We start from the raw sequence: 26,397 nt of genomic DNA, 5'->3' as shown, positions 1-26,397 counted from the left end.
GGAGCGGCCCCAGCACCGGCAGGAGCCGCCGCCGGGCGCTATGGGGTGTTAGCGCAGCTGGTGCCCTCGCTCTGCTCGCCGGAAGGAGCCGCCGTTACCGCCGTGTGCTCTCCCGCTCCCCTCCGTTCCTCCGCCCGCCGCCCCCGCCGCCCGGAGCCCATGAGCCTGAACGAGCACTCGATGCAGGCGCTGTCCTGGCGGAAGCTCTACCTGAGCCGCGCCAAGCTGAAAGCCTCCAGCCGCACCTCCGCGCTGCTCTCCGGCTTCGCCATGGTGAGCGGCCGGCCTCGCCCGGCGGACAGGGGACCCTGGCAGGCGGCCCGCGGCCTCCCCGGCGGCAGAGGGCCGGGTGCGGGGAGCGGTGCTGCCGCTTCTCCGTTTTCTGACCGGGGAACTCCCCGTCTCCCCTCAGGCCGGTGGCCGCAGCGGGGCGGGGCGGGGGGGACGACGAGCGCAGCCCCCTGAGGCGGCGTGTGGCACCCCGGGGCGGCGGGAAGCGGGGCGGGCCCTGGCCCTGACGCCTTTTCCACAGACAGACCGGCCCGCCCTGACCTTCAGCCCTGCGGGCAGCCGGTGTCAGCGCACCCGGGCGGCGGCCGGGCCGGAGGAGGAGGCCGCCCCGGGTGCAGCGGGGCCGGGTGAGGTGCCCCGGCATGCCCCGGTGGGCTCGTATCGGTAGCTCGTTTTCTGTGGAGAGCTGTCGTGCCGCAAGGTAAAAGCTGCCTCGCGGCTTTTTTCTCCTCCGGATAGCTCGCATACCTCGTGCAGGACTTTTGTTCGTTGCTTATTTTTCCTGCGGAGGATGCTCGGCACGCCAGAAATCACACTTGGCGGGACGTTCCTGCCGCTTGCTCTTGTCGGAAGCACCGTACGGTGCTGTAAATAGGGAGGTGAGCATATTGGGTTTCGGCGTTTCACTTCGCTTCGTGCTCTGGCGTCAAGAGCAAAGAAAGTCCACAGCTCTTCCAAGGTTGTGGTACTCTGCACTCCCATTCTTCTTCCCAGAACACAACCGCACGCGTCGTGCAAACCGATGCGAGGGCAGGTGTTGCACTGGAGCTATATTTAGGTGGATGAGGAAAAATAACTGATTAAAGTTGACGGTGTCCCCCCGATTCATTACAGCCGTCATTAGACATTTGAAGTTGTGATGTTTCTTTGTTTTTTAAGGAAATCTTGAGTGTTGCTTAGTTTGGAGTTTTGTACATGTTTTAGAAACTTCTTTTTTGTTAGCATGTTTTTTGCTTTCACGTTTGATACAGAAACGTAGTCTAGTAATCCGAATTGTCTCAAATGAAGGTTCCATATAGATTGAAATTTGGTAACTTACAGGTTTCATCACATGTCCAGTCCTCTAATGTACTGAGCTGCTAACTATGCAGTCGGCCCCTTTATTCATTCGTGTTAAAAATGCTTCGTAGTTGTAAATACCGAATTATGCAGCTCTGACTTGCTTTGCTTTGATTTTTGCCCCGCTTTTAACAAGGTATTTTCAGCCATAAGGTGTATTCCCCTTAAGAGCCATTGCTCTAATTAGAGGATGCTGTTTGAAAACATAGCAGCCGGTCTGCAGCAGCCTTCTGATGGTCAAATAAATGTCACTGCCCTCCTTTAATGGCTAAAAACAGACTACAACTCTTCAAGGGTGGTGGTGGACTGCTATTCATTTGACTGACAGGCGACTGTGTTAGTGCAGCGGCATATTTGAGTTGGTTCTCCTTGGGTAACATGCATGGGGCTGGTAGCTCATACTCTGCTGCTGCTAATGAGTTTTCCTTATTGTATGCCCGTTCTCCTGTGTCAAGCAGTTTGTCAGGGTGGTTTCTTGAGTCAGGCTTTTACACTGAGAGAGACAACACGGAAAAAAACCTGCGGTTTTGGGGGTTTTACACGTTTTCATCTAAGGGAGGTTGCATCTCCATTAATAAAAATACCATTATTTAAAAGTCATACTTAATCTCCTAAATCCTTTTGGCTTTTCTCTATATGCTATGTGGACTCTCAAAATCCCATGGATGTATGAGGTGAGGCTTCTTCTACTTCTTTCTTGATTCTCTAGAAGACTTCTAGCAGTTCAGTGTCCTGCAGTTGAAAACTGCTTTTGAATTTATGTTGTTTAGGGTATTTCAGGAAAAAGCCACTTTTTTCCGATTAACAAAATCTCTAGTTGCCAAGAATGTTACATGTGAACATTCATTGTATTTTAATTTTCCGGAAGTAGCCCCTCAAAAAAATCCACTTTTTTTCTTACTTTAACAAGATCATGCTGGAAATCAACTTGTAGCTTCATTGGTTTTGCTATGACAGATAGTCCTCTAGCTGAGACTTCCTCATCTATTTTCAGAAGAGCTGACTTAACTTTCAAGTATTTTTAGATTTCTTTTGAATAACTTTGCTTATCTTTTAAAGTTGTCCTTCTGCCTTGAAAAGCAGGGCCTTCTTTCTGCTGTCACGCCTATGCATTGTTTACTAAATTCAGCAGATTCTTTGGCACCTGGTGTTTGAACAAAATGCTGTTAAAGTACAATCTAGTCTTGGATCTAAAGTTTACAACAGCAATTAAGCGTAATTGTTCCTCTGTTTTCCCTATCTATGCAAGGAAGAAAGAGCCTAAATGACATATCTAGGACCACCCAGCAAATTGATGGGAATTGTCAGGAGTGGAATGTGCTTGTTTCCAAGCCAGCCCCATTGATCCTTGCTCTTTAATTAAACAGTACTTGCATCCTCTAGTATGACCTAAGTTTATCCCAGCTAAACCGCTCCTTTATTTTGGACTGATTTTGTGTATAACTGCAGCCATTTTGCAAAGTTTATTACGTCAAGATTGGTTACCCATACCCTGGTTAAATCATGCATGCCAAAGTCAAGAGATTGCCCGGGTCAGTGATGTGTAGAGTATGAAATGCTCAGCCAGGTTGCAAACTCGCAAGTGTTACGCTTCCACAGAGAAGATAGATTAAAAACCTGTTTTACAATTAGTTTTGTTTTAGAGCTACACATCACAGTTTGCCACTGTCCATTAGCTTCAGAAACAGTTGCAGGGTCTGGTTATAGTAAACTGATGTTAGAGCTAAGCTCCCGCAAGTAAACCTGAGCATTTACTTTGTGCAGGTTTCCATGGATGCTATCGTCCAGTGCCATAGGTCTAGGAGGAAATCTATGAAGCTTATAATCTTGCATTTAGTATGCTTTTCCAGTTTATGGGGCCAGCAAGTAATATCAATCCCCAAAATTGTTAGAGGTAAAGAAATAAATTGTAGGTTGTAGGGTGTATGTAGTCCATGAAAGAACAGAGGATTCCTTCCATGTGCTGGTGGAGGCATGAAGTTATTTCTCACTTGTGTGTTATATACCAGATATTGATGTATGGTGCGTTTTGTGTTTTTTTTTTCCCTCCATGCCTGGCTTTATCTGTTTTTATTTCTTAATCCAGTTTATCTGAATGCTGGAAATATTTTGCAGATTGTATCCAATATTGCAAACACTAGCTCATCCACACCTACAGTAGCAGTATCAAGAGCTCCAGTGTAGACAGGCTGCTGGCAGGTTATTTTTGTTTGAACAATTAAGCTGACTTGTTAGCATAATTTTGTCACCAGGGATGCATCACACAGTAGTATAACAACATCATGATACTAGAGTCACAAATGTTAGGGAAGTTGTTAGATCCCAACAGTTATAAAACTGGAAAACTCAAACATCGCCTACCTCCACCAATCAACAGCTTTGTGAAAATACCCAAGCCTAAACTAGGGGTCTAAATTATGTGCTATGGTTGGCTTCATTATATTTAGGATTTGGAGAATGTTATTTACCAGACAGCACAGTTTTCTTTTAAATACCTCTAATGATTCAAGCTGGCTAGACTGTTGTCTAGATGGTAATATATGTGCTTCAAATATTGAGTATCATTGAAGAACTGTCAACTCTTGCCTTTGAAATATAGCCAATATGGTCTTCTGAAGACAGCCTCAGTCATGTTTTGTAAAAGACTGACTACACTGATAAATATTTATGAAACTGATTTCCATAATAACAGTTGATGTTGAATTGAAGCAATGCTAGGTAGGACTCTGGCCCCACTGCTGTCAGTGCTGTACAGATACTCAAGACAGCATGGTCTTTGTCTAGAAAAAGTTACTCTGTGGTTCTAAGTACTAAAATGGTCTCTCTGTAGAAGTTGTTCTAGCTGTATTTAACTGGATTGCTGGTAGGATAACATGAAACAGCGGCATTTTGTAACCTGCAGGAAAGCATTACAAGCCCAGTTTCATGGCTTCTGCCACCGCTTGCCTTTTATGTTGCTATTGTACTTAGAGATTAGAACCGTGCTCTGAAGGATCTTCCACCACGTGAAAGGTTTCTTGTGTTTCAGTCATGAAAGCAACATTTTATTGCTCTTTTGAACATCCCTGTCTCAAGGTTATAGATGACCAAGGCAGTGTGGAGTATTTGGGGCTCTTGGCATTCTGTCTTCTAGCAGCTGTGAGTGGCTGCTTGTGGCTGCTGTAGTTTGGAGGATGTGCTGTTTCTTCTCCCTGCTGTACTGTCTAATCTGACCTTGTACTTATTGAATAGATGTACTGTAAGTAACACTGTGTAGAGATACTACCTTCTCAAGATGCAGTTACTCCTATTATATGGGCATTGCCTTTTCATGTTTACTAGCAAAATAAAATTAAATCCCATATTTGTATTCCAGTGTTAGCTTTAGCAAATATTAATGTGTTTTGCCATTCTGCAACATATAATAATACACAGAGTCAAGATTCTAGACTAGTGGATAAATGATGCTTACATTCTTTTCTGTATAAAACAAGTATTAAGATTATTATTTTGACTTACCTTTTTTAATTTCTGGTGACTGATTCTGGCTTATACAGAGTCTTTCTGTGAGTTGTTTATAACTCTTGATAAATGGTGCAGACACTCTGTGAGAGCCTGGCTCTGCAACTCTGTCTCTGGGAGTGAATAGTACTGTCAGGAAAACAGAGACCGGCTGACCAACTCGGGAGCTGAGGAGCCAGCCAGAGGAGTGCTAATTTCCAGTGATGCCAAGACACCCATCTCGTTCTCAACTTTCCCCTGTGGTCTCACATACAGACAAGTAAATGGGGTAGAATTGTTTTTCAATTTGTTTTTCAAATAACCATGTGATGTGAACCTCCAGACTTGGGAGAAACCTCCTTTATGTGCATGGGTGTTTTTTCCCGCTAAGAGTAGCGTGTGCTATGAAATGTCACTTGCACTTGTAACTACATGCAGTCAAGTCTAGTCCTAGCTGCAACAAGTGAAGGTAAGAAAATATTTCTGCAGATAAGTGTCGATGGAAATATTTCAGTGATCACCATGTGCAATTTTACCTTAGAGTGTGTTGGTCCAGCGAGGTGAAGGTGGTGTAGCACTGATACGTTTCTTGAGGTAAGATTCACAACCTCCTCTCACTGTGCGGATGGACTGTTACAAAATGCAACTGTGATGTCTGATCAACACAGCTTTCTTTTAAGCCATTCCTGACATGCTAGACTGTATAAAAGTTCTTTTGTCCTTTTAATTAGTTTCCAATTTGGGAATGGTAGCTGTGGCCAGGGAAGAGGAGGTGAGAACGGTCTTGCAAGGGTATACAGATAATTCTAGACTTGTGTTCATTAAGAGGTGGTTGATGTCTTTAGTATGACTGATGTTTGAAGCTGACACTGCCCTTTCTGAAGGGGTTTTGCTTGTTACAATCTGTGAGGCAGCTAACTGCATGAGTGGTAGACATAGTAAGAATGTGATCATACCAAGAGCCAGCGTTTCTCAAAGTGTTCCATTAAATGGGTCATTACAAGATTGTCTATAGTTAAACCTAGTAACTTTTAATAGGTTTGGTTTCTTGCTCTGTGATTCTTGTCTGAATCTGTCAGATACAAAGGACAGGAGAGCACTTGTGGTTGTTGGAGCTTTACGCTGGTCAGATAGCATCTTGTGAGGTATGGGAGACAAATCTACAGCCATCGTACCACAGGGCCATCAGTAGTTGTTGACTAGAGCCCCCTGGTTACAGAACGTATTTAGCTAAAATCAGGTATCTAGTGGAGAAGCAGCGAGGTGTTTGAATTAGCTGTGGCTCTGTCCTGTTTGAAGCTGTTTATCCACAGCGTGCTGAACTCAATTGTGACTTGCAGCTCTGTGTTAATGCTGGTATTTGATACTGTGAGAGATAGTATGGCAGTTATAGCACAGGCTCACAGCCCACGTTATGTTCCTGCTGACCAGAGCTCAGAGTCATCTTTGCGGGGAAGGGGAGGAGAGGAAGTAATCTATAAATAGCTGATACAGATTTACTTGAGATAAGGTATTTTATTTCCTTTTCTCCACAGCAGTGGCTACTGACTCAGAAAAAGGTGTAAGCCTGTGATTAAGTCAGAAAGCTCTCAGATACTGTGTTCACTGCTGTTGCTATTACACATGGTAACAAAGAGCAGTTACCTTTTTTTGTGTCTTGAAAGTCTTGAGTTTCAATATGACCTGCTACATGGGTGGCTCTTAACTACAGTTCTACCATTTGTTTTTCTTCTGATCATTGTCTGTAATGTTTTATTTTCCCTGGATACTTCTTATTTCAGAACCCCCTATCTTAAAACAGTAATTGAATTTGAAGCTTGCATTATGCTGGAATTAAAACCAACATAACTGTCTAGTAGCTTATAAAACTGGGGAATCATGCTAAAATTTGAAGCAAGTCATTCATTTCTGTCCTGCTGCTGTGGTAAAAAGGAACAAGTAACAAACCAGGACAGTTGCTTATCCTGCATTTCGGTAGCAATATGAGCTTCATTTGCAGCTATGTATGTGACTGGTTCTTTATATTAATTGTTATTGCTGGTGAAAATTGTTTTATTAGTATATCACAGCTCACTTCTCGCGAAGCAGTGGAGTCAACATTTGTCAGAGGCACCACATAAGTGCTCTTGTATGGATAGAAACCTTCAGAGCATTCAGGATTTTGATTTTCCTTTAAAAGCAGGAGCTTCTTGTAAGCCACTCTGGTCTAATAAGATGTGGAAACATTATACACATGTAAGTGAAACAAACTTAATTCAGGATAATAAACATTAAATAAAATTGAAATGCAGATTCTTCTAGAGAGCAAGTTGTTAAATTTCTTGCACCATGGTCATATTCAGGCTGCCATGACTCTGAAAGCCAGGGGTGTCGGAAGCCTTAACATGATTCTGTGCCCAAATTCAGTTATCTTTGAAAGCATCTGAATGCCCACCTTCTTCAGGCTTATGAGAACTCCAGTCCTGCATCCTAACATCATGAGAGTCCTCTGATTTTGTCAAGAACCATATTTCAGATTTACAGCTTTGTCAAGGGCTGTAGTAAATCTGTCAGTCATATCTGCAGGATGATATGAAGTTAAAGTTAGCTCTTTGAGCCAGAGATTAGACTAGATGACCTCTTGAGGTGTCTTCCAACCTACGTTATTCTATGATTATGCAGCAAGGCAGGATGCTTGCAGCTTGGTAGCAGCACAGTAGAAATCATGCAGCAAGTGTTCAAAGAAGCTTTGAAAGTGGTGATGGAGAAGGTGCTGAAACATGTTATATTGGACGCTGTGCAGACATCAGTGACCTGCCCTGAGGGGCCTGTCTTCTGAACCAGCGTAGAAACCTAATAGACGACACAGGAAAACATCCTCCTGTGTAGAACATCAGCATGTACTTATGAGTTCAGGCTTTGCATGGATTTGGATCTCAGCAGATGAGCTCACTGGGGTCCTGTTTTTGCAAGTGTTACGTTACAAGAGCAGTTGTGATCTGTGCGTTTTGAAATCACAGCATGAGCAAAGGAGAGAACTTCTGATGCTTTGCTTCACTGTTTGAAAACAGGCACAGGGCCTTATAATGAAAATGGAGCTTTTTGTTTTAGGTGCCTGGCTCAAGCTTGGCCCAGGAAGTAAAGAACAGAGGCTTGCAATTGAAAAGAGTTGGCAGTTTTCTGCTGGTTTATAGTGAAAAGGTTCCCAAATTAGCTTCCTTGACAGCTTAAGAAGACAGAAAACATGAACTGATTTTTTCACTTATGGGTCAAGCTGGAGTTACACTGCCAAGTGTGAACATAGGGAGGCTTTGCTGTGCCCCCCTGGAGACTTTTCATCAACTTCAGTAGACTTTGAAATCCTTCAGGCATTCTGCATCCTACAACGTCCCCAAAAGTCTCCCTTTGAATTGAGTACTGAAGTATCTATTAATCCTGAATGAATGGGAAAGAGAAGTGTTTTCTTGCTTCCCCCACTCCTGCTTTTAGGGTGTTTCTAACACCAGTGCCATTTACAACTGCAACTTAATGCATTTTCTCTTATGCTGGACAGAGACACCTGTAAGCACATTTTTTCCTGTCCTGTCTGTGAAACTCTTGTGTCTTTTGTTTCTTATGCACATACCCTCTAGCTTTTATCACATTTTGTCACTGGTCGGTTTAAGAAAAACATCAAAATCCCTTGCTGGAGAATTTGTGGTCTGCAAAGAGTTGTCAGTGTGTTGTGGAGATGCACCTAATGTGTCTGTCTTGTAAGTATACCCTGAATGTTCAAATTGGTGGTCTCTTACACTCATCCTTTGGAGGGCTGAGCCTGTAAAGCTGTGATTCTTTCAGCATCAATAGAAGTTTTTTTTCAAGCCACTGTAGTCTCTCAAGCTGCTAAACTGTGGTGCTTTATCTCAAAGCAGGTGGATATTTTCTTCCTTTTAGCATTTCTGTTATTTACTTTGGTGTAAGATCTTTTCTGGCCCAGCAGTTGATGCAGCTAGTACTCTTCCCTTTTGTTCCAGCTGTGGAGAGGAGGTCCTGAAGTCTCCTTTGGGAGCTTGCCCTCTCCTTGGCGCTTTGCAATGCGTGGCCTTCCCTCCCGTAGCTTTCAGCTATATAGCGAGGGTGTATACAAGGCTTCAAGGTTGGGATGGCCGACTGCCCTGCTTCTGCCTTATTTGCACATTGTTAGCATCCCAAACTGGGAATAATTGGCAGTGTGTATGGTGGTGGCTACTCGGCTGCCAGCTTATTTTGCATGTTAGAAGACTAGTACTTAGGTTACCTTTCAAGTGATGTTGATGCTACCCATAATTATTCTTATAGAGAGAGTACACTTGGAATTACAGTAAGTAATTGCGTGGTATGGTTTGACTTGAAGGAAGTCACACCCTTCCTGCTCGTGGGGTAAATTGTGGCAAGTCTGAAGTAACAACTGCAGTCTCGCTGATTTTCAGGAAACTCTTCTTCTGAGAGATGATTTGGGACCTACCTACACAACAAGCTTCCTGTGCAAAGCAGGTCTGTATTAGTGTATTTGTCAGCCGTGTGAACTGAAGCCTTGCTTGTGTAGCTGGAATGCGGGTTTAAGCTATCCCATCAGTGTATAATGGTTGTAGGTACTCCTGGGGTCACTCTTTTAGGGAAACACCTAGCAATATTAAAATGAAGTCTTTTTGACCCAGGAAAACTTGGATTCCTGGTCTGGGCGTTTCCTTTTAATAGTTAGTTGTCCATATGATTCTGTCAGTGGTTATCGAGGCACAGAGCTATCCGAGTACCTGAATACTACTTAAATTAAGTTGGTGTCTTGCAAGATTTTGTTTTGATCTTGCATGTAATTATAGCCAAATCAGAAATAGGTACATTTAGATTAAATGTAATTATTTAGCATTTCTTTTTAGCTCAGGCTAGGCTAAGAAGAGGAAGAAAAGATTTCTTCTTGGTACTCTCTTGAAATGGGAAGAGAACAGTAGCTCCAGGACAGCTGGTACATTGGAATTAAGAGAGTCTGACTGACGTTTAAAATCAGATGCTTGATACCATTATTACATGGAGACATTGATTAATGGAAATATAAAATGTCTTCAATAGTGTTTTTGCCCTGAAAGTTGGGTTCTTTTACCCGGTGTGCAATAAGCCAATCAACACATTGAGTCGAGATATTTGTCTTTATTGCTATACTGCAGTATAGGGTGCCAGGTCTCCAAATACCTGCACGCCTTTAGAAAGAAAGGTTAAGGTTTTTATACAATTTTGTTACCAGGGAACACATACAGCAAAAATTGTGATAGGCTACACAGACTTATATAATAAAAAGATCTTTTGAGCATGGCATGCTCTTGTCCAGTTCATTATACTAGGTGGTCTCACATTTACATACTCATTATCAACAAGTGGGTGTTGATTTTAGTATTAAAATGAAGCAAGGTAAGGCAAGGACAGGGTCTTTACTTGATTCTTGTCCAGCATTGACTAAATCTACCGTTATCTATTCCTAATGATTAAGATGTTCTCGGTTCTACATACTGCACATATTCTAACTCTCTACTTATCTTAAGTTTACATGATCACCTAGCAGCATCTCCATGGTAATGCGTTTCTTCATACCAATTATTTCAAAGTTTGTTAAGTTTTGCCAACTTTGTGAGTTCATTCTGTGAGTTACTATAACAGTGTCATGGTTATGTTAACATAATAAGTACCAGGATAGAGGACTAAAATGTCTTGTGATGCTGGATGGTTTTGAGTCTAGACATACACCAGAAAATTTACAAGAAAAAAAATCTGATAAGTATGGAAATGAATCCTCAGTGGTGAAGGATTCATTGTTCTGTGAAAAACACAGGAAGCCCAACATGCTACGAGTGCATTGGGACTTAACAAACAATCCTGCAGAAGACAGATCCAACGACCAAATATTTATCCTCTCAAATGTGAAGTTTCCCACGGTTGGGAAATGGTATTTTTAAATCTTCAGGCAAGAATTGTATATGCATTAATGTAATTTCTTCTTGAGTTTCTTGTAACGTTTGGAAACTGTTTGCTAGTTGTCTGGGTGGTTCAGCTTATGACGATAAAAGCCTTCAATAAAGGAATTAAAATATTGGCAAATGGCCTTGAATGCCTGTTGAAACATGTCTGAGCAAAACTCTTGGTTGTCTTAATATTTGGTGTGTTAGCAGTTAAGAGTTCTGGTGTCCTGGAACATGCTGGTTCTGGGAGTGTAAAAAGATGGGATCCCAGACTAGGTGTAGCTTGGCTCAGCTCTTGCAAAATAGTGAGGTTTGAATATTCTTACTGTTTTTGCAGCTGTCTTTGGGTACTGGTTTCTATGTCTCCCAGCATCCATACTTTGTGAAAATTTCTTCATATCAGCTTGATGAGAATTGGGGTGTATGAAACATATGCTATAAGCTGAGTAATGTCCAAACCATTAATAATGGCATGTGGTAATGGGCTAAACCTGTACTGATGGGACTCAAAAGAGCTGATTTGTTTTAGGCATTGCATTGTACGACCTGATTTCTTGGTCTTTTTGATGGCAAACTGGTATGTTACAGGAGAGCTACGCTCATGGTTTAGTGCTGCCAAGAGTCTAAGGTCCTGGTACAACTGCTTTCTCCTCAGTTACATGGGCCTGTGCCAGCTTCATTGTTCATCAGAGGCATTGCAGAAACAGCTCAGCTTACTAAACTAGCAGATTACCACTTCTTAACCAGGTTAGCTTTTGCTGGGCTAGCAAGTTGAGTCATTTCAACGAAGGATCAAAACTGGGCAGCCAAGGTGCAGCAAGGGCTGGTGTGGATCAGTCTGAACTGTGCTGAATGGCAGCTTCTACATCTTCCTTCTATGGTGCACGTGTCTATGTTTAAGATTGCCATTAGCTTTTTTTCTCTGTATTTTAAGCATATTTTGTCTAATGAGATCCTTTGAGAAACAGCACTAAACAGAGGCGTTGTTGCATTATTCCCTCTTCAGAACTGCGCTTTGTCTGAAAGGCAAATTTATCAGGAAAGATTACTTTTCAAGAGGGCTGCTGGGATTAATGTCGCTTATCAATTGCACATGCATGAAACCACCTGACAGTTTTAAAAAACTGTTAAAAGGCATTCTAGTTAATTTTCTTTGTCAAAAATATTTGAGCTGGGTTTATGAGTTTCCTCCTGCTGTTATTTAATGCTAATTTCTGCTCCTTAAGCACAGGCATGCTTGGAGATCTAAGTTTATAAAAGGGCGTGGCTGCATACAATAGTGGAAGACTGGACCTTGGAGCATCTTCATGAGATAGCACTGCCTTCCCAGAGATGAGGCTAGACAGCTTCCAGAGTAAGAGTAGCTAGTGCTATCTGGGAGCATTCTATGTTATCTTTTCTGGGAGACAACTGTTTGTCTTTCCTCCAGCCTTGAACAGGCCTGTTTGGCTGCCATGGACATTGTGGAGACTTTGATGTTTTGGATCTGCATTCTAGAGTCTGCTTAAATAATTATTTTGAGTGAAAGAATATAGTTGAGAGCCCCATGGAAAGGTGACCTTCCAAATGAAAGCCTTGGGCTCTTTAGAAATTAAAAAAAAAAAAAAAAAAAAAAAAATCCAAGGAGAAAAGACCACCAAAATTGTGATGGACAGTCTGCTGCCTTCGCAGGCTTTCATCTTATACCTACTTCAAAATACTTCGTACAGTATTCATTCTACATAAGTATGGGGCACAAAACATTTCCTAATACCCAGCAAAATTTATAATCTATAGTGAAAGATCAAAAGTTGCCTTTACAATATAACCCAGGAAAGAAGAAATGTTTCACTTTGTGATCAACATACTTGGACTCTAAAAGTTCAGCTGTTTTCTTGGAATAAGCTGGAGGTGGCAAGGTGGTTATGCTGTTAAGAGCTTTTATGCATACTGATGGTTTGCTCTACAACAGAACAGTAAGTATGAAAATAGTGGCCTGTGCTCAGACCTAAATTTGGACCTAATGAAAAAAGCACAGATTGACATGAAGAGAAATTTAAATGCAAGCTATTATTTTGTCTGGACCAGATGATCTTCTGGAAACAGGATTTAAACTTAAAATAGTCTATAGTCAAATAATATGTAATGTAGGTAATTGCATCTCTCTTTTCTTTCCTTTTCAGGTGGCTATGGTAGAAGTTCAGCTAGATATAGAACATGACTACCCTCAAGGTCTCTTGATAGCCTTCAGTGCCTGTACTACTGTCCTTGTTGCAGTTCACCTTTTTGCACTCATGATAAGTACCTGCATTCTTCCAAATATAGAGGCTGTTAGCAATGTGCATAATCTCAACTCTGTAAAGGAATCTCCTCATGAGCGTATGCATCGGCACATTGAGCTTGCGTGGGCATTTTCTACTGTCATTGGGACTTTGCTCTTTCTGGCAGAGGTGGTGCTACTGTGCTGGGTGAAGTTTCTTCCTTTAAAGAAGAAAACTGATAATCCACTCCAGGGCAACAGTTCTACCATCACATCAGGACAGGCAGCAGCCATTGCATCAACGTCTATTATGGTTCCCTTTGGATTGATTTTCATTGTGTTTGCAGTCCACTTCTACAGGTCACTGGTGAGCCATAAAACAGACAGGCAGTTTCAAGAACTGAATGAACTTGCTGAGTTTGCACGGCTCCAGGATCAGCTGGATCACAGAGGTGATACTATCTCCTCAGCTGTTACCCATTTTGCATAAACCTGTGCTTAAAGAAAATAAACCCACTATTCTGCTTCTGCCATGTTAGATTGACTCCCCTGTGGATGAACTGGTTGAGCTGTTGATTATTGTTTAAGGAGAGATTATGATTGTTGTTCTAACCCTTTAGAGAGGAAAAAAAAATGTTCCTTTCATAAAATTTTGGCTATCTGACATCTGCAGGAATGGATGGTGGGGTATGCTTGCACTGCATATGTATCCCTCTTGTGAACACTGTCTAGATTGCTTCTTTTTAATGCTGAATGGTGGCTGTATAATACATGGAAGATAACATTGTAAATTTGGGTATTTGTTAGAGATGGGTAGAGAAGCTTTTTTTTTTTCTCCTCTCTTTATTTGATGTTGGCATTTACTAGAAGATACTGCTTGTCCGATCCATATTGCATGGCATGATACAAATTACTTGGGATATGCAGCAATTAGCACTTGGTTTCAGTGCTAGTGCTGTTCTCTTTAGAAAGCCTGACAGATGGTAGAAGTGAAAGCTTTCCCACTACTTTCCCCAGTATGTTTTGCTGCCAAGTAATTATTACTTTACTGATTTCTTCAGCGCCTTTTTCCCGTGGCAGTTACACATTTTATAACTTGCTAAACATCCATGACTAGTCTTACTGCGATGTGGTATGGCCACATGAGTAGGAATGAGACTCTACTCTACTCTTCCTTGGAAGAAAATAAAAGCAATAACTGTTTTAAAGTTCTCACGAGCCGGCACATATTATCTGGAGAGATAGACTTGCCTGTTTCCCATTTAGGAATCTTTTTTTGAAAAGAAGGAACTAGATGGAGATTATCACTGGATAATTTTTTTGCTTGATAATCAGAACCACTGCTGTTTTTTTCCAAACCAAAGTAGTAATTATTTTATACTTTTATATTAAATATATATTTTTAATAAATCCTCAGATACAAGCAGCAAAAGGTGCTTTCTCTGCGTTGGATTCCCAAGTAATTAGCTATGCCTTGGTCTTCCTTGTTTAGAAAAAGTCGTCTTCTTGCTGAAGTGTTGTGTTTGATAACTTGTTACACATTTTTGCTTCCAAAGGATCTGGAAGACTACTTTTCTCTATGTATATTTATTTATGAAAGGAGGTTATTTGTAATTAATATTGCTGCTTACTTTCAGACACATGTCTGTGACAGCGAGGCTACTGCGTCGTTTTTTAATTTCCTCTTTAAACAAAAACTTCCATTTGGTCTCTTAGATAAGATGTTTGTCCAAGAAAGATTGCAGCAGTTGTCCTGGGCTGCTTCAGTAATTCTAGCTATGTCTAGAAGTGGAATTTTTTTCGAATGCAGTTCTTCTACAGAGCAGCTTTGGGCTTTACTGGGTAAAAGCTGTTTTTTGAACACAAACTGAGGCAGGTTTCAAGTCTAATGGAACAAAACTTGACCTCCCTATCGTAGCTAACACTGTGGAAAAGAAACCTGGGATTTTGAAATTAGAGAGGAATGAACGTGACAATACAGTGGAGCTGTACCTGCCTGAGCCTGGGCTGAACATGGTCTCTCACGGCCAACCTCCATCTCAGGTTATCCTGACATATTTACAAACTGTAGGATGTGTCTACAGAGTTAGAGTGGCAGAGTGTGTTTACTACTGAAGCAGCCTCATGAAGCGAATGGGACTGATTTCTCATGTCAGCACCACCGCAGTGGAAAGTGTTGACAAGGTTACCCGTGGTGTGTTTGTATGCTGAAAAATAACTGTAAAAAAACCTGCTGGGCTTTTTTTGCAGCAGCATTCTCGGTTCACAAGCAGAAAACAGCTTTCCACTTGCCCTTTTCACAAGTCCTTCTGGTGTACAGAGGCCAAACTGGATTTTCTCTAGCTCTGCCATTACATTATGCTTCAAATATATTCTGTTACTGATGTAAATCTGCTGATGGTGAGAATTGTGACTGCAGTCCCACAGGTGTTCATTCATGGAGCACTGGAAGGAATGAAGCAGCATTCCAAAACATGAAATCTTAGTAGTAGGCACAAAATATATTTTCTCATCCTTTACTGGAATACTAGTCCTGTCTTGAGGAAAGAAGACTTTTAAAAACCCTCAGTAAAGGAAGAAAACCTGACTCAATATTCACACTAGAGCAAATGGTTAAAAGGGTGCTGTCAGGCTTAAAGATTATGCTTCTGTCCATAAATTGTGTATTTAAACATTACAATGTTATTTTGAATGGAAGCCCAGAAAATAGATTTTCCAAGTTTATTTTGTAAGATTACTTGCTGTCCTGGATAAGTAGCTGAATTTCTCTTTATTTTGTGGATCTTTTACAAAGTGACAGAGAAGTGTGGGGTTTTTGGTTTTGTTTAAGAAATACAGAATTAGAAGCTAGTGGGACAACCTTATTTTTAACTTTCTCAAGCTGGTAGGTTCTGAGCTAATGGTGCTGTTACTACAGCTGTTTTTCTGACTATTTTCTGCACTTTAAGCCATGATATCGAATATGTTTCTCTCATTTTCCAGCCGTTTCCACGGTCATGAAAGTTACACCGTGGGCACAGCCTCGTAACTGTGTGCCAGAGGCAGTAACTAGATCTAAACCTTAAGAGTGCACTTAGAAATTTTTTTTTAGCCCTTATTTATACTAATGGTATTATGCATTCACCTCAAGCATTTTAAACATTGGTTATTGTATATCACTTTTTTAGATATAAAATACTTCAATGAAATAAAATATACTCAATTGTTGCTGATTATTTGTTATCTAGAGGCCTAAAATATGCTTATTTTCTCTATCCCTTATCTCTTCAGCTAGACTGTGCTAATCCTAACTGTGTGTTTCTGAGGATCTCTTAAATATGTTCAGTTACTCATTTCAGTCATATAAAGATAAAACTTCCTGTTCATCCAGACAGGTGTAAAGAATATAATGTAGTTGACATGCTTTCCCTCCTGTCAGCACTCCTTAAATCTTGGGACTAAGCATGTTGTTTTGTTATTCTCTCCAAGTGCTTAAATAGAAATGTAGGTTATCTTTCAGCCTAGAAAACATGAAGAGTCAAGGGATCGAATGAACTGTATAAACAAGAGGCGATGGCTTGGAAGCACGGTATTAATCAGGTGAACTAACAACCCGCTCATCCACAGTTTGTTTTTCACCAGCCAGCTGCAGTGTCACCTTCCTTCGGTCTTATGGGAGATGTTCAGCAGCACGTCGCAGATCAGAACTGCCGTAGCTCTGCGTGTTTGGCGCATGGTCCATGGCATTGGGTAGAAACACGCAGTGCCATTGAGTGCTGGGAGTCCAGCACGTGGGCTGGCCGAGGAGCAGAGCTGGGGTGAGGTCTGGTGCTCTGCATTGTCGCAGGTTAGGGAGGAGAACCAGTGTCATGTTATGGAAAATGCATGGAGAGGGCAAGTAAAGTATTAATACAAAAATTGAAACATGATCTGTTATAACTTCAAAAGCCATCTTGGGTCACAGGTATGTACTGGACTAAATTTGGGGGTGGGTGGAAGGGGGCAATTATTTGGCTGTACTTTTCTAGGGCTTTACTTTTATAGCGTGTAATAGAAACCCTGCTTCTTCTCTATGGCAACGTGAAAGACCTTGAAACCAACAGGAGTGCGATTTCTTTACAGGAGGAATAAGTCAGAGGAGCTGGGCAAAGGCTCACTCTGGCTTGCAGTGTTTTGCTGCTTGTGGTTTTTCTCTCTTCTCCCTCCCCCCGCTGCCTTTTTTTTTTCCTTTCTTTTCCAAAATAAGGGGAGGGTGGGGTGGAAGGAGGCTTCTGAGCAAAGCCACCTGCAGAATGAAGCATACATGGGCAGCCTTGACGGAAACGTGAGGCAGACCATGACACGATACATCACTGTGGATTTGAGACTCAATAAGTAACCCAGGATCATGTTATCTTGCATCTTTTTTTTTTCTTCAGCATCCGGTTATTAATTTTGGCTGTCATCAAACATCGCCTGGGCCTCTGCTAAAACACCATCTGGATCAGCTAGTTCAATCTAAATAAAAAGAATACAAATCAGTTATGCAGTGTAATTGAAGAAGCTTAAGGTTTTATAGATCTTGATTACTCGAGCATTAAAAGAGAAGCTCTCAGGTATCAGGACTTTAGTTTGTATTGCAGCCTTTCAATTACTGTTTTAGAAACATTGCTACACTTTCCTAATTTTATTAGCATATTGAACATTGCTTCATCTCCTTGAAATAGCTCTGTGTGGAGTGGACTGTTTCCCCTTTAACAAAACACATTCTTAGACAAAACTGGCTTTGATTTGTAGCCTGTCGAGTCTCACCTATAGTTTTAAAAGGTGAGTAAATGCAGTCACCCAAGTGAGCGTTAAAGGTCACATGAAAGCAGGAGTCTGGAGTCATGTAACCTGCCTGCAACTGGACACAGATTCTTGAGCAGGAAGAGCCAAAGCCCTGCCAGGAACTTGTCATCTCTGACCTGCTTTATGTCCTGATGCTTTCTGGGGGGTTCATGTGTGTGTTCTTCCAGGCAGAAGACATCCAGTCTTTTTCTCATTTATTTTGTTACGCTTTCTGAAGCCTTGGCTTCAATAATTGTAACAGCAGATATCCCAAGTCCACTGTGTTGTGTCTTTCCCCATCTCTGCAGGTATGTTCAAATTCTGCCTTGATGCAACCCCTTCATCTACGTACTGGATTCCTTCAAAGCTTATGACAGTTGGTCTCTAGTTTTCAGACATTTTCTGTCCTGTGCATCCCCACCGTTTGTTCCTTTTAACTGCTAATGAAGACAGACAGTGATGCTTCTCCCATGCAGAAGCTTGGATCCTCGCTGTTAGCCTCTTGCCAGGCAAAAGCTGACTATTTAGTTGCCTGGCTTTGGCAATTTCTAATGCTCACCTGTCATCTACTTTTCTCTTAACAGCTGTTTGCAGCAGTAATTTGACAGAAGGTTTATGAAAATCTGAAGTCAATTTTTCTCCTTTTATCTGTTCTTTCCCTCATATTCTGAGATCAATAAATCTCTTCTGATGGAAAGCACAATAATGTCAGTGAAAGTTGATGCTTTCTTTTTGCCCATAGAGCAGAAGAAAATTGGGTCATAACTTGGTCTTCAGGGAGTTAAATAAACAGCCAGGCTTGAACATCCTGCCTTAGTGAAGTGGCAGTTCATCCCAGGCTGTTGGGCTGGGTTGTTGAGGAGGCTGTTCTCAGGTGACCTTTGATAAACCTTGTAAGGTAAATATTTTTAGCTTCAGAAGTACTGCTCCTTTCACGCTTTTTGCAAAATAGAGATTGTTTTTCCCTGCTGAGTATTTGGTGTTTATTATTCTGCACTGCCGTGGGTGCCTAGTACTTACAGGATTAACTGGCTTGTCAAAAATGGCTGTGCTCAAAGAGCCCTTGCTACAGAAACCAGATTTGAAAAAAATAAGGGAAGCAAAGATGTAACAGCTGTTCGCTTCGGTAGGCTGTGTGTGCTCAGTATCATTTGCAACAACCTTGTCCCTGGAGCAGAGGAGGAAGGTAGGTAGCTTTACCTGCCACAGGGCCGTGCTGTTCCCTGTGTTCGGGAGTAAAGCATTGTGCTGTGGTTATCCCGTGAGGTTCTCCTAGGCTCTAAGCAAAGAAGAGCTTCCCCACCCGTATCCTGCAGTCACCGTCCCTTGGAAGTGCAATGTCTTTGTGTTTCACGTGTGCAGACCATGGGGATTTGGGCTGAGACTCTTTTGGCCAGCTGTTTCACTTGGAGCCACGTCTCTTCCCTACTGGTCCCTGTTCCCTGCCCTCCTCTGAGGACACGGAGAGGGGGATAGGCTCTCCTGTCCTCCGGCTCCTGTGTCAAAGTGATGTGCAAGGACACGGCAGCTGCCAGGCTGACGGCCCAGGGTGTCTGTGTGCCCCTTCGTGCATCTTGCCGAGTCTTTGGGGGGGGACGGGGACAGGGACTGGCTCTTCCTCCACAGCCTGTGTTGACCTTAAGGGAAAAGGGGAGCGGAGGATGTTGGCTCTCAGACACCCACCTGCTATATGCATGTCCCTCTATCCTGCTGGACACAAATGAGCCCCTGGACAGTGCCCAGGTAAAGGAAATAGCGGATCTTAGCTCTGCAGCTGCTTGGGTTTCAGTAAGTTCTAGTCAGCTTCAGCAGTTTGGCTTGGCGAAATCATTTGATTTTGACGCAAATCCCACTATTGTCTCTGCCTCTATTGTCCCCATTTCCTTTGTGCTGCTTCAGGTCTCTAAGCAGTTTTGGTGCATGAGAACTGCATTTTTTCAGATGTAGGCAATTAAGAGGCTCCAGCAGTGGCTTGATGGGCCTTTGGTCCCTATGGGGCTGTTGAGGACACTGCTGGCCAAAAGACTCTGAGCACACACCCTGTGAGCTGGGAACCCCATGGGGGAAATCGCCTGAAGAGGGAAATGCTACCTGGAGAGCTTCCCCGAGCACTGATGAATGCAAACATCACTAGCAAACCCCAAATTTCCAAGCGATTACCTTTGGGATTGGATACTGAGTAGGGGAAGGAGCTTCATCTCTGCCAAAGTCAATCAGAATTCCACATTTTGGTATATCTGCTGCCCAGATACCTTCAAACAACTGTCCCTTATCCAAGTAGAAAAATTTCCCTGGGCCATGCTTCTTTCCACCTTTCCAACCTCCTTCATACCGATTTTCATTTGCTGCAATTAAATACATGAACAGATCATGAAATTTGCACTGTTTCGTTAAGGGGCTACAAATGAAACCGATCAACACAGCAAATGGACAGAAGAGGAAATAATTTCTTTGGCTCCTCTTATTAATTTCACAAGGGCTGCGGCACGGTGTGTCATTTTGCTTTCGCAGTGCTCCATTTGCTGTGCCGCAGAGGGAGAAAAGGCTGTGGAAGGAGCCCACGCTTGCCCACTTGGAACAAGAACTGCATTCACCTGCTTTGTTCTTCTCACGGTGACATTAATTTTTATCAGTGGAGCAAGTGAGCTTGGGGTAAGGGACTAGTCAGTGAGTCACTCTTCACAACATGAAAAATTATAGGACACGTGTTGGATTTGTCACTACAACAAATCACACAGAATCTCTGGCTTGAAGAGGTTTGCTTGTCTGGGCAAGGAACAGCTGCACTGTCTGATTGTTGTCCAGCCAAAATAATATTGATTTCAGATAATACTTGTAGTTATGTTTTTCCTCAATGAATTACAGGGCAAGAATTTCTGTGAGTGTCTGAATGTTTCAGGCAATCAGTTGCAGACTGTTTTTCCAGCTGTACTGCATCTCTTGGTGTTTTTCTGCAAGTTGAGAGAGGTTTTTTTGGGTGCTCTGCTGCTCTCCAGGAATCCATCCATCCATCCATCACCAACAGGGAAAGCAGAGCTGCAAGGGGAAGAGAGCAGCCTCGTCCAGGGACACTGGTTCAGAAGGGGTATCATACCCACAGTGATGTTGGGGCTGGGATACATCCAGGCCACCCTGCTCTCACTGGGGGAATCCTCTGCTGTCCTCTTTTCCTACATACAGTGTTTCTAAGCCAAAAACCATGGAGATTTCTGACCAAGTTACTTAGTGGAAATATCTTTAATTCTTAGCTGAACTCTGCCATTCTTCATGGCAGGAGATGGCTGAAGCACCAGGGTACCCCGCACAGTGCTGCAGAGAGAGCTGGGGATTGCCAGAATGCTGTAAGGCAAGAGGGAAAAAACAAAAATGCTTCTGGGGAGCGTGGCTGCTGGGCTCTTCAGGCAGGGTCTGGTTTACAGGTTGGAGCCTTGTCTGTGGTTATCTTCAGCTTTCATCTGGTGGTGTGCTTATCTGCAATGCTGACCTGCTCTGTCCACTGCTGGGAGCAGCTCAGCTTCTGCTCTTCAGCCACTGACAACTCAGAAACCACCAAAATCACAGACCCGGCTGTGATGGAGGAGCCATCGAATGCCCTGGCTGCACGGCGGCGCCCGGCTGCTCCCATCCGCTCTCCTCCCGCAGCATCTGAGAGGCTGTGTTGCTCGCAGCCAAGATCTCTGCAGACATGCAATGCACTGGTTTAAAAGCCGTTCGGCAACGGGCTGTAGCAGAGGCGGCAAATCGGCGCGGTGCTCCCAGCCGAGCTCACCCTCACCGGGCATGCTGCCACTACAAGCAATTTAATCTTGAGCTGCAGCTCATCGTGACCTCCGCTGAAGAACTCCTTTTCTTTCACCATCGCAAAGCTGCTGGCATGTGGGCACACTTCCAGTGGCTGAGCTGAATACATTAAGCTTGTGGGTATGAAATAATTGCTCTGGCTAATTTTAACCAAAAGGAATCCAGCTCGCAATCGGTTGCAGGCTATGCTGGAGGCAACTGGGCTCTGAAATGGTGTGTCGGCCGTGTCTCGGCCCACAGGGGCCGTCAGTTTATAACACCAAGGGTGACTTTGACAGGAGTGAAGCAGATCAGTGGAAGGAGTTACCCCTGGAAGCGGGTGCTGATTTCATCTGGATGAACCATCTGTCCAGAGTGACTTTACAGTCAGCAGAGAGAGCGCAGTCGTGCATGTGATGTGCAGTGAAGGTCGTGCTCGTTCCTCCCTGCTGCTTTGCTTAGCTAATTTCTAGCCTTGAGATCATTTCCAAGCAAAAAAAATAGAAGACATGAATAATAATATGGAGATAATATTTCTTCAAGTGTTCCTGGAATGCAGGGCCTTGTATTGCAAAGGATTGGGATTCTTGGCTTTGGGGAAAAATGTGTTAAACTCCAAGCAAAATAAGGGAAAAAAAATTTCCAAATTTCTATTTTTATGCTGAGATTGCCCCCAACATTCCCAATTCATTATGTGCTCGGTGTTATTTCTGGGACGGGATTGTGTACTAATGAAACCCCTGTGTTCACTCAACGTGAGCCAGTGTCAGAAGTAAGAGAGGGGATGGAGTGAACTCAAAATGAAAACTTCTCTTTTTTTTTTTTTCTTTTTTTTTTCCTGTGCTGGAAAGTGGACTCCTCTTTGGTATGCAGCAGTTGGAAAGTATGTCTGGCAAAGTGCCTGGCTTGAAAAGAGAGATTTGCTCTTCTCTGACCCAACAGTATATTATCTCTAACCCTAACCATCTCAGTCATTTAAATGTAAATCACAGCAAAAATAAGCTATCCTGCGTGTGGGCTTGAGCAGCACAACGCCGGCCCTTGCACAGCCTGTGCTTCCTCCAACACCAAATCAGGAGGGGAGGGATGACGCAGGGGAGCAGCCGCAACCCTGCCACAAGGCTGTGCAGGAGATGCGATGTAGCATCCAGAAATCTGGACAGCAGAGGCATCTGGAAAGCAGCACAACACCAAATACCTTGAAGGGGGCAGGCAGGCACATTGGGCGAGGGTGACCGGTACTTACGCAGCCGCAGCATCCCCTGCCCGTTGGGCTTGTTCTCCAGCCACTGCCCCTCGTAGATGGAGCCATCTGGGTAGTACATCCGTCCCCAGCCGCTCCGCAGCCCACCGCTCCACTCGCCCTCGTAGCGCTTCCTGCTGGCGTAAAATGTCACCCCATAGCCCTGGAGAGCAGCACAGAGATGGCCGGTTAGGAGCCTCTGTATTGAAAGGTGTCCATGTTCAATTTTGGGACATTACTTTCTTGAGACACTATTCCTTTGCTTATTACTCTTATACGTGGCTGCTGGCAGCCCAGCTCAGTGGCCGTTCTTGTGTTGGAGGAAACAAGAGGTGGTGGTACGGGATTTTTTTTGGCAAATGATTTTGTTCCCACGACAAAACCTCAGGTTTATATCTCAGTATGTTATTATTGGCATGACTGCCGCTAATGTTTAGCTAAAAGCAGGTTTTACTAGAATATAAAGCTGCCTGGGAATAGGCAGCATAAACAAGACCTGTCTCTCAATGTGGGGATTTTATGCCTTTCAACCCTGACGATGCTTCCTACAGCCCAGCATGTCCCAGGCTGGGCATCTCCTTCCCTTGCCCCTGGGCAGACCAAAGATCTCTAAGTAATGCTAACCACGGAAACAGTTTTGCCGCCTTCTCCATCCATACCCCCAAAGAGCTAATGTCCTAAACAGCCCCTTGCCTCGCTTCCTTCCTCCTTTACAAGAAACTAAAGGCAGCCCTGAAGGCTACCTGCGGCGAGACCGGCAGGCTGCAATGCCACCCGTGTCTCCCCGCAGCCAGGCACCGGGCCAGGCTCCCCAGGGTAGCAGGCATCACACCGGCAGGGCAGGTGAGGCTCTGACGTTGAACCATCTCCACTCTTTGCTTTCTTTCCTCAGGCTCCATGCTGCTGGCAGGTTTGGTTGGTGAACTTCTGAATTAAGACCACTGCGTGTGTACAAGCCGGGGATCCCAGGAGGTGTTGGTGTTATGTGTGTGTTTGCCATTAAGAGAAGTCCAGAGGTACCCCCTGTTCCGGGGAGTGATAGCAGTAAGAAATATTTACATATTACTAATCAGTTTTCCCATAGGAATAAAGCGTTAATTTATCTCTGAAAAAAAAAATGAAATCAGTTCTGGAAATAACTGATTTTTCTGAGCATTAATTTTATTAAACTGCATGGATGTAAAGGGAAGACTTCTGTAGGAGAAAAAAACAACCCTAGTTATATTTGGATGTCATTATAAATCTTTCACCAAAGCCCAATCATGCAAAATATATCCTCAAAGAACGGGAGGGGAAGCTCCCTCCAAGAGACTGGAGCCATAGAGCCGCACGCCTATTAGAAGTGTAAGAGGAAATTAATTTAATTTAGGAGCAGACACAAAAACGAACACAAGGTTTCCATTGGCAGATCAGAAAACGTTCCTACAAGGATTTTGCACATAAGATTGCAGTCATATTCACCAGATGACTTCCTCATTTTGTTCCTTTTAGAAAAACCAGTGATTTATGTGACAGGCTTAATTTCCAAAAGAACTCACGTTACTTGTCTAATGTGCTGTAAAACTCCCAGAAGAAAGTACATTTTCCTGCACTGCTTATGATAAAGGTTCCTCTGACTGCTTCAAGGATGAGAGGAATGAAAGGGATGGGTAGGGAGGATTAACACACAGGACATGAAACCTCTTGTCCTGCTTGGCCAAGCTGCAGGTGAGTCTGAGCAGCGATCGCTGCTCTGCAGCAGCTGGTGGGAGGTCGGGGCTATAGCCCGGTCACCAGTGGATGGGTGGCATGAGTCCCACTCCAGCAAGGAGATGGTGGGTGACAGGGCACTCTTGGCCACGCTTGGCTTTTTATGAATGATGGGTTTTTACTTCTGAAGCTTCCTGGGCTTTCTGCAGGTTCAAATTAAGTTTTAAAGAGAGCCCAAGCCTGGAGGAATATCTGTTCCTGTAGCTTCTGCCTGGAGTCATGCTGCTCCTTCCCTGCTGCCGGCTGTGGGACACAGTGCAGCTCCTACAGCATCTGACGTGGAGAAGTGAGTAACGGCAGGAGCAGCGAGGTTGGGGAGGGCAGGGGGAGAGGGCTTAAACACCAGAGCTTTTGCTCTTGCTTTCATTGTCTTGTTCCACACATTCATTTCCCCATACCCCTTCAATTCAGCCTCAGTATTTGAAAAATCAGCATTTTAAGTGATCTTTTTGCATGTGTGCACCCAACACTTCCCCATGTTTTGGGGCACACCGCCTCACCACCGGCATGCACAGGAAATCTCACTTACGCATTTTCGGTCATTTTTCCACCAGCCTGTGTACACCTTCTTGTATTCCTTGGTTACAGGGTCAGGAATGCTGTATGAGCCATAACCATCCCTCTTCCCAAACTTCCAGTCACCGCTATAAATAGCTCCGGTGCATTTCCATACCTGGGTGCCTTTACCTGTTTAACGAAGAAGAGGAATGACCATTGCGGTTGTTAAGAGAAGGGTTTAGGGGGCTGCCTTCCTACAGCTCCATCCCAGGCGAGGCGGTGCTCCCTGCACCGAGGCAGGTTTATGCCTGGGATTCAGTTTAGCTTCCTGAGTCGGAACCATCGTTAATCTTGATCAGGGGCTTCCTGTGTGGCCTTTGCTGAATGCACTTAAATCTTTCCAAACCCTGGTTTACTGCTTGTAAACAAGCCTGTCCTGCTCTGGCTGCTCAGGGCTCGGTCAGGGTCTTCTTCCTCTGCTCTATCTTCTGCAGCACCTGCCACAGCTTGAGGATAAATGAATATTCCTGAAGCCAAGTCAGGAGCCGAGAGAGCTCCAGGGACTGTGCAGCCAGGGCACGTCCCGGTGCGTGGAGCTGACTGCAGTTTGCTGTGTTTGCAGAGGATTTTTTAACATCTATTGTCTAGATAGATCAGATAATTGCCCCTGAGTGCATGCAAAAGCTCTTCAAGTTACCTATCAGGAATATTTCTGAGTACATTTTTGCATAACATAGATATATCTATAGTCATACATGAATGAATGGTCTTCCAGGAGCATATACAACCGCTGACCACTCCCTGCCCCTAGGAACTTTTGTAAAGACATCTAAATTGGTACTTTTTCTCAAAATGGTGTATCTTACCATGCTTCAAGTTGTCCAGCCATTCGCCGGTATACTGATCCCCATTTACAGCATAGACTGTGTGTCTTAATCCACATTTCTGTGCTTTCCTGTCCCATTCATGCCAGAGAGGCTCTGTAGCCCTGGGGTATTTTACAATGGGCATGTTGTTCATGGCTGGAGAGGAAAACAAACAATTGTCAGCAATAAATGAGAGAGAAATTACTAAGGCAGGTACTGGCAGAGCAGTTTATTTGTGAGCTATGCTTTAATAGGCACTGGAGTCAGTAATTGATGTCTGGCTTTGGAGGGGTAAAATAGAGATATAACAAACACAAGGTATCTAAAAATACTGAAGTACAAACCAGCACTATCTGAAAATAGGCTCACAGCATAGCCTGGGTTGTTAGGAAGCGTTAAATAGGTCTCAGCAGGTCAGGTCTGTGGTGGGCATTGGTCTCTGCACCTGCCAGAGGTCTT

At 43.6% G+C, this 26,397-nt stretch overlaps 2 protein-coding genes across 2 annotated transcripts; one reads left to right on the top strand and one right to left on the bottom strand.

Moving 5' to 3' along the window:
* The first annotated feature begins 10 nt into the window (after positions 1–10).
* Positions 11–14,908, top strand: ORAI1 (ORAI calcium release-activated calcium modulator 1). The gene is made up of 2 exons (XM_010582184.1): positions 11–273; positions 12,938–14,908. The coding sequence occupies exons 1-2, from the start codon at positions 160–162 to the stop codon at positions 13,502–13,504; spliced, it is 681 nt and encodes a 226-aa protein (XP_010580486.1). The 5' UTR covers positions 11–159; the 3' UTR covers positions 13,505–14,908.
* A 2,513-nt stretch (positions 14,909–17,421) lies between these two features.
* On the bottom strand, positions 17,422–26,083 carry MORN3 (MORN repeat containing 3). Its single transcript, XM_010582183.1, has 5 exons — positions 25,939–26,083; positions 25,104–25,261; positions 22,829–22,988; positions 19,963–20,147; positions 17,422–17,490 (listed from the first exon to the last, which is right to left on the bottom strand). Exons 1-5 carry the CDS (start codon positions 26,081–26,083, stop codon positions 17,422–17,424), a joined length of 717 nt encoding a protein of 238 aa, XP_010580485.1.
* Positions 26,084–26,397: the final 314 nt, after the last annotated feature.

The sequence above is a fragment of the Haliaeetus leucocephalus genome, unplaced genomic scaffold, assembly GCF_000737465.1.
Source record: "Haliaeetus leucocephalus isolate CR32 unplaced genomic scaffold, Haliaeetus_leucocephalus-4.0 Scaffold840, whole genome shotgun sequence".
In the NCBI taxonomy this organism is placed as follows: Eukaryota; Metazoa; Chordata; class Aves; order Accipitriformes; family Accipitridae; genus Haliaeetus; species Haliaeetus leucocephalus.
Note: the sequence above shows the minus strand (reverse complement) of the source record. Positions and strands in the feature narration are given on the sequence as shown.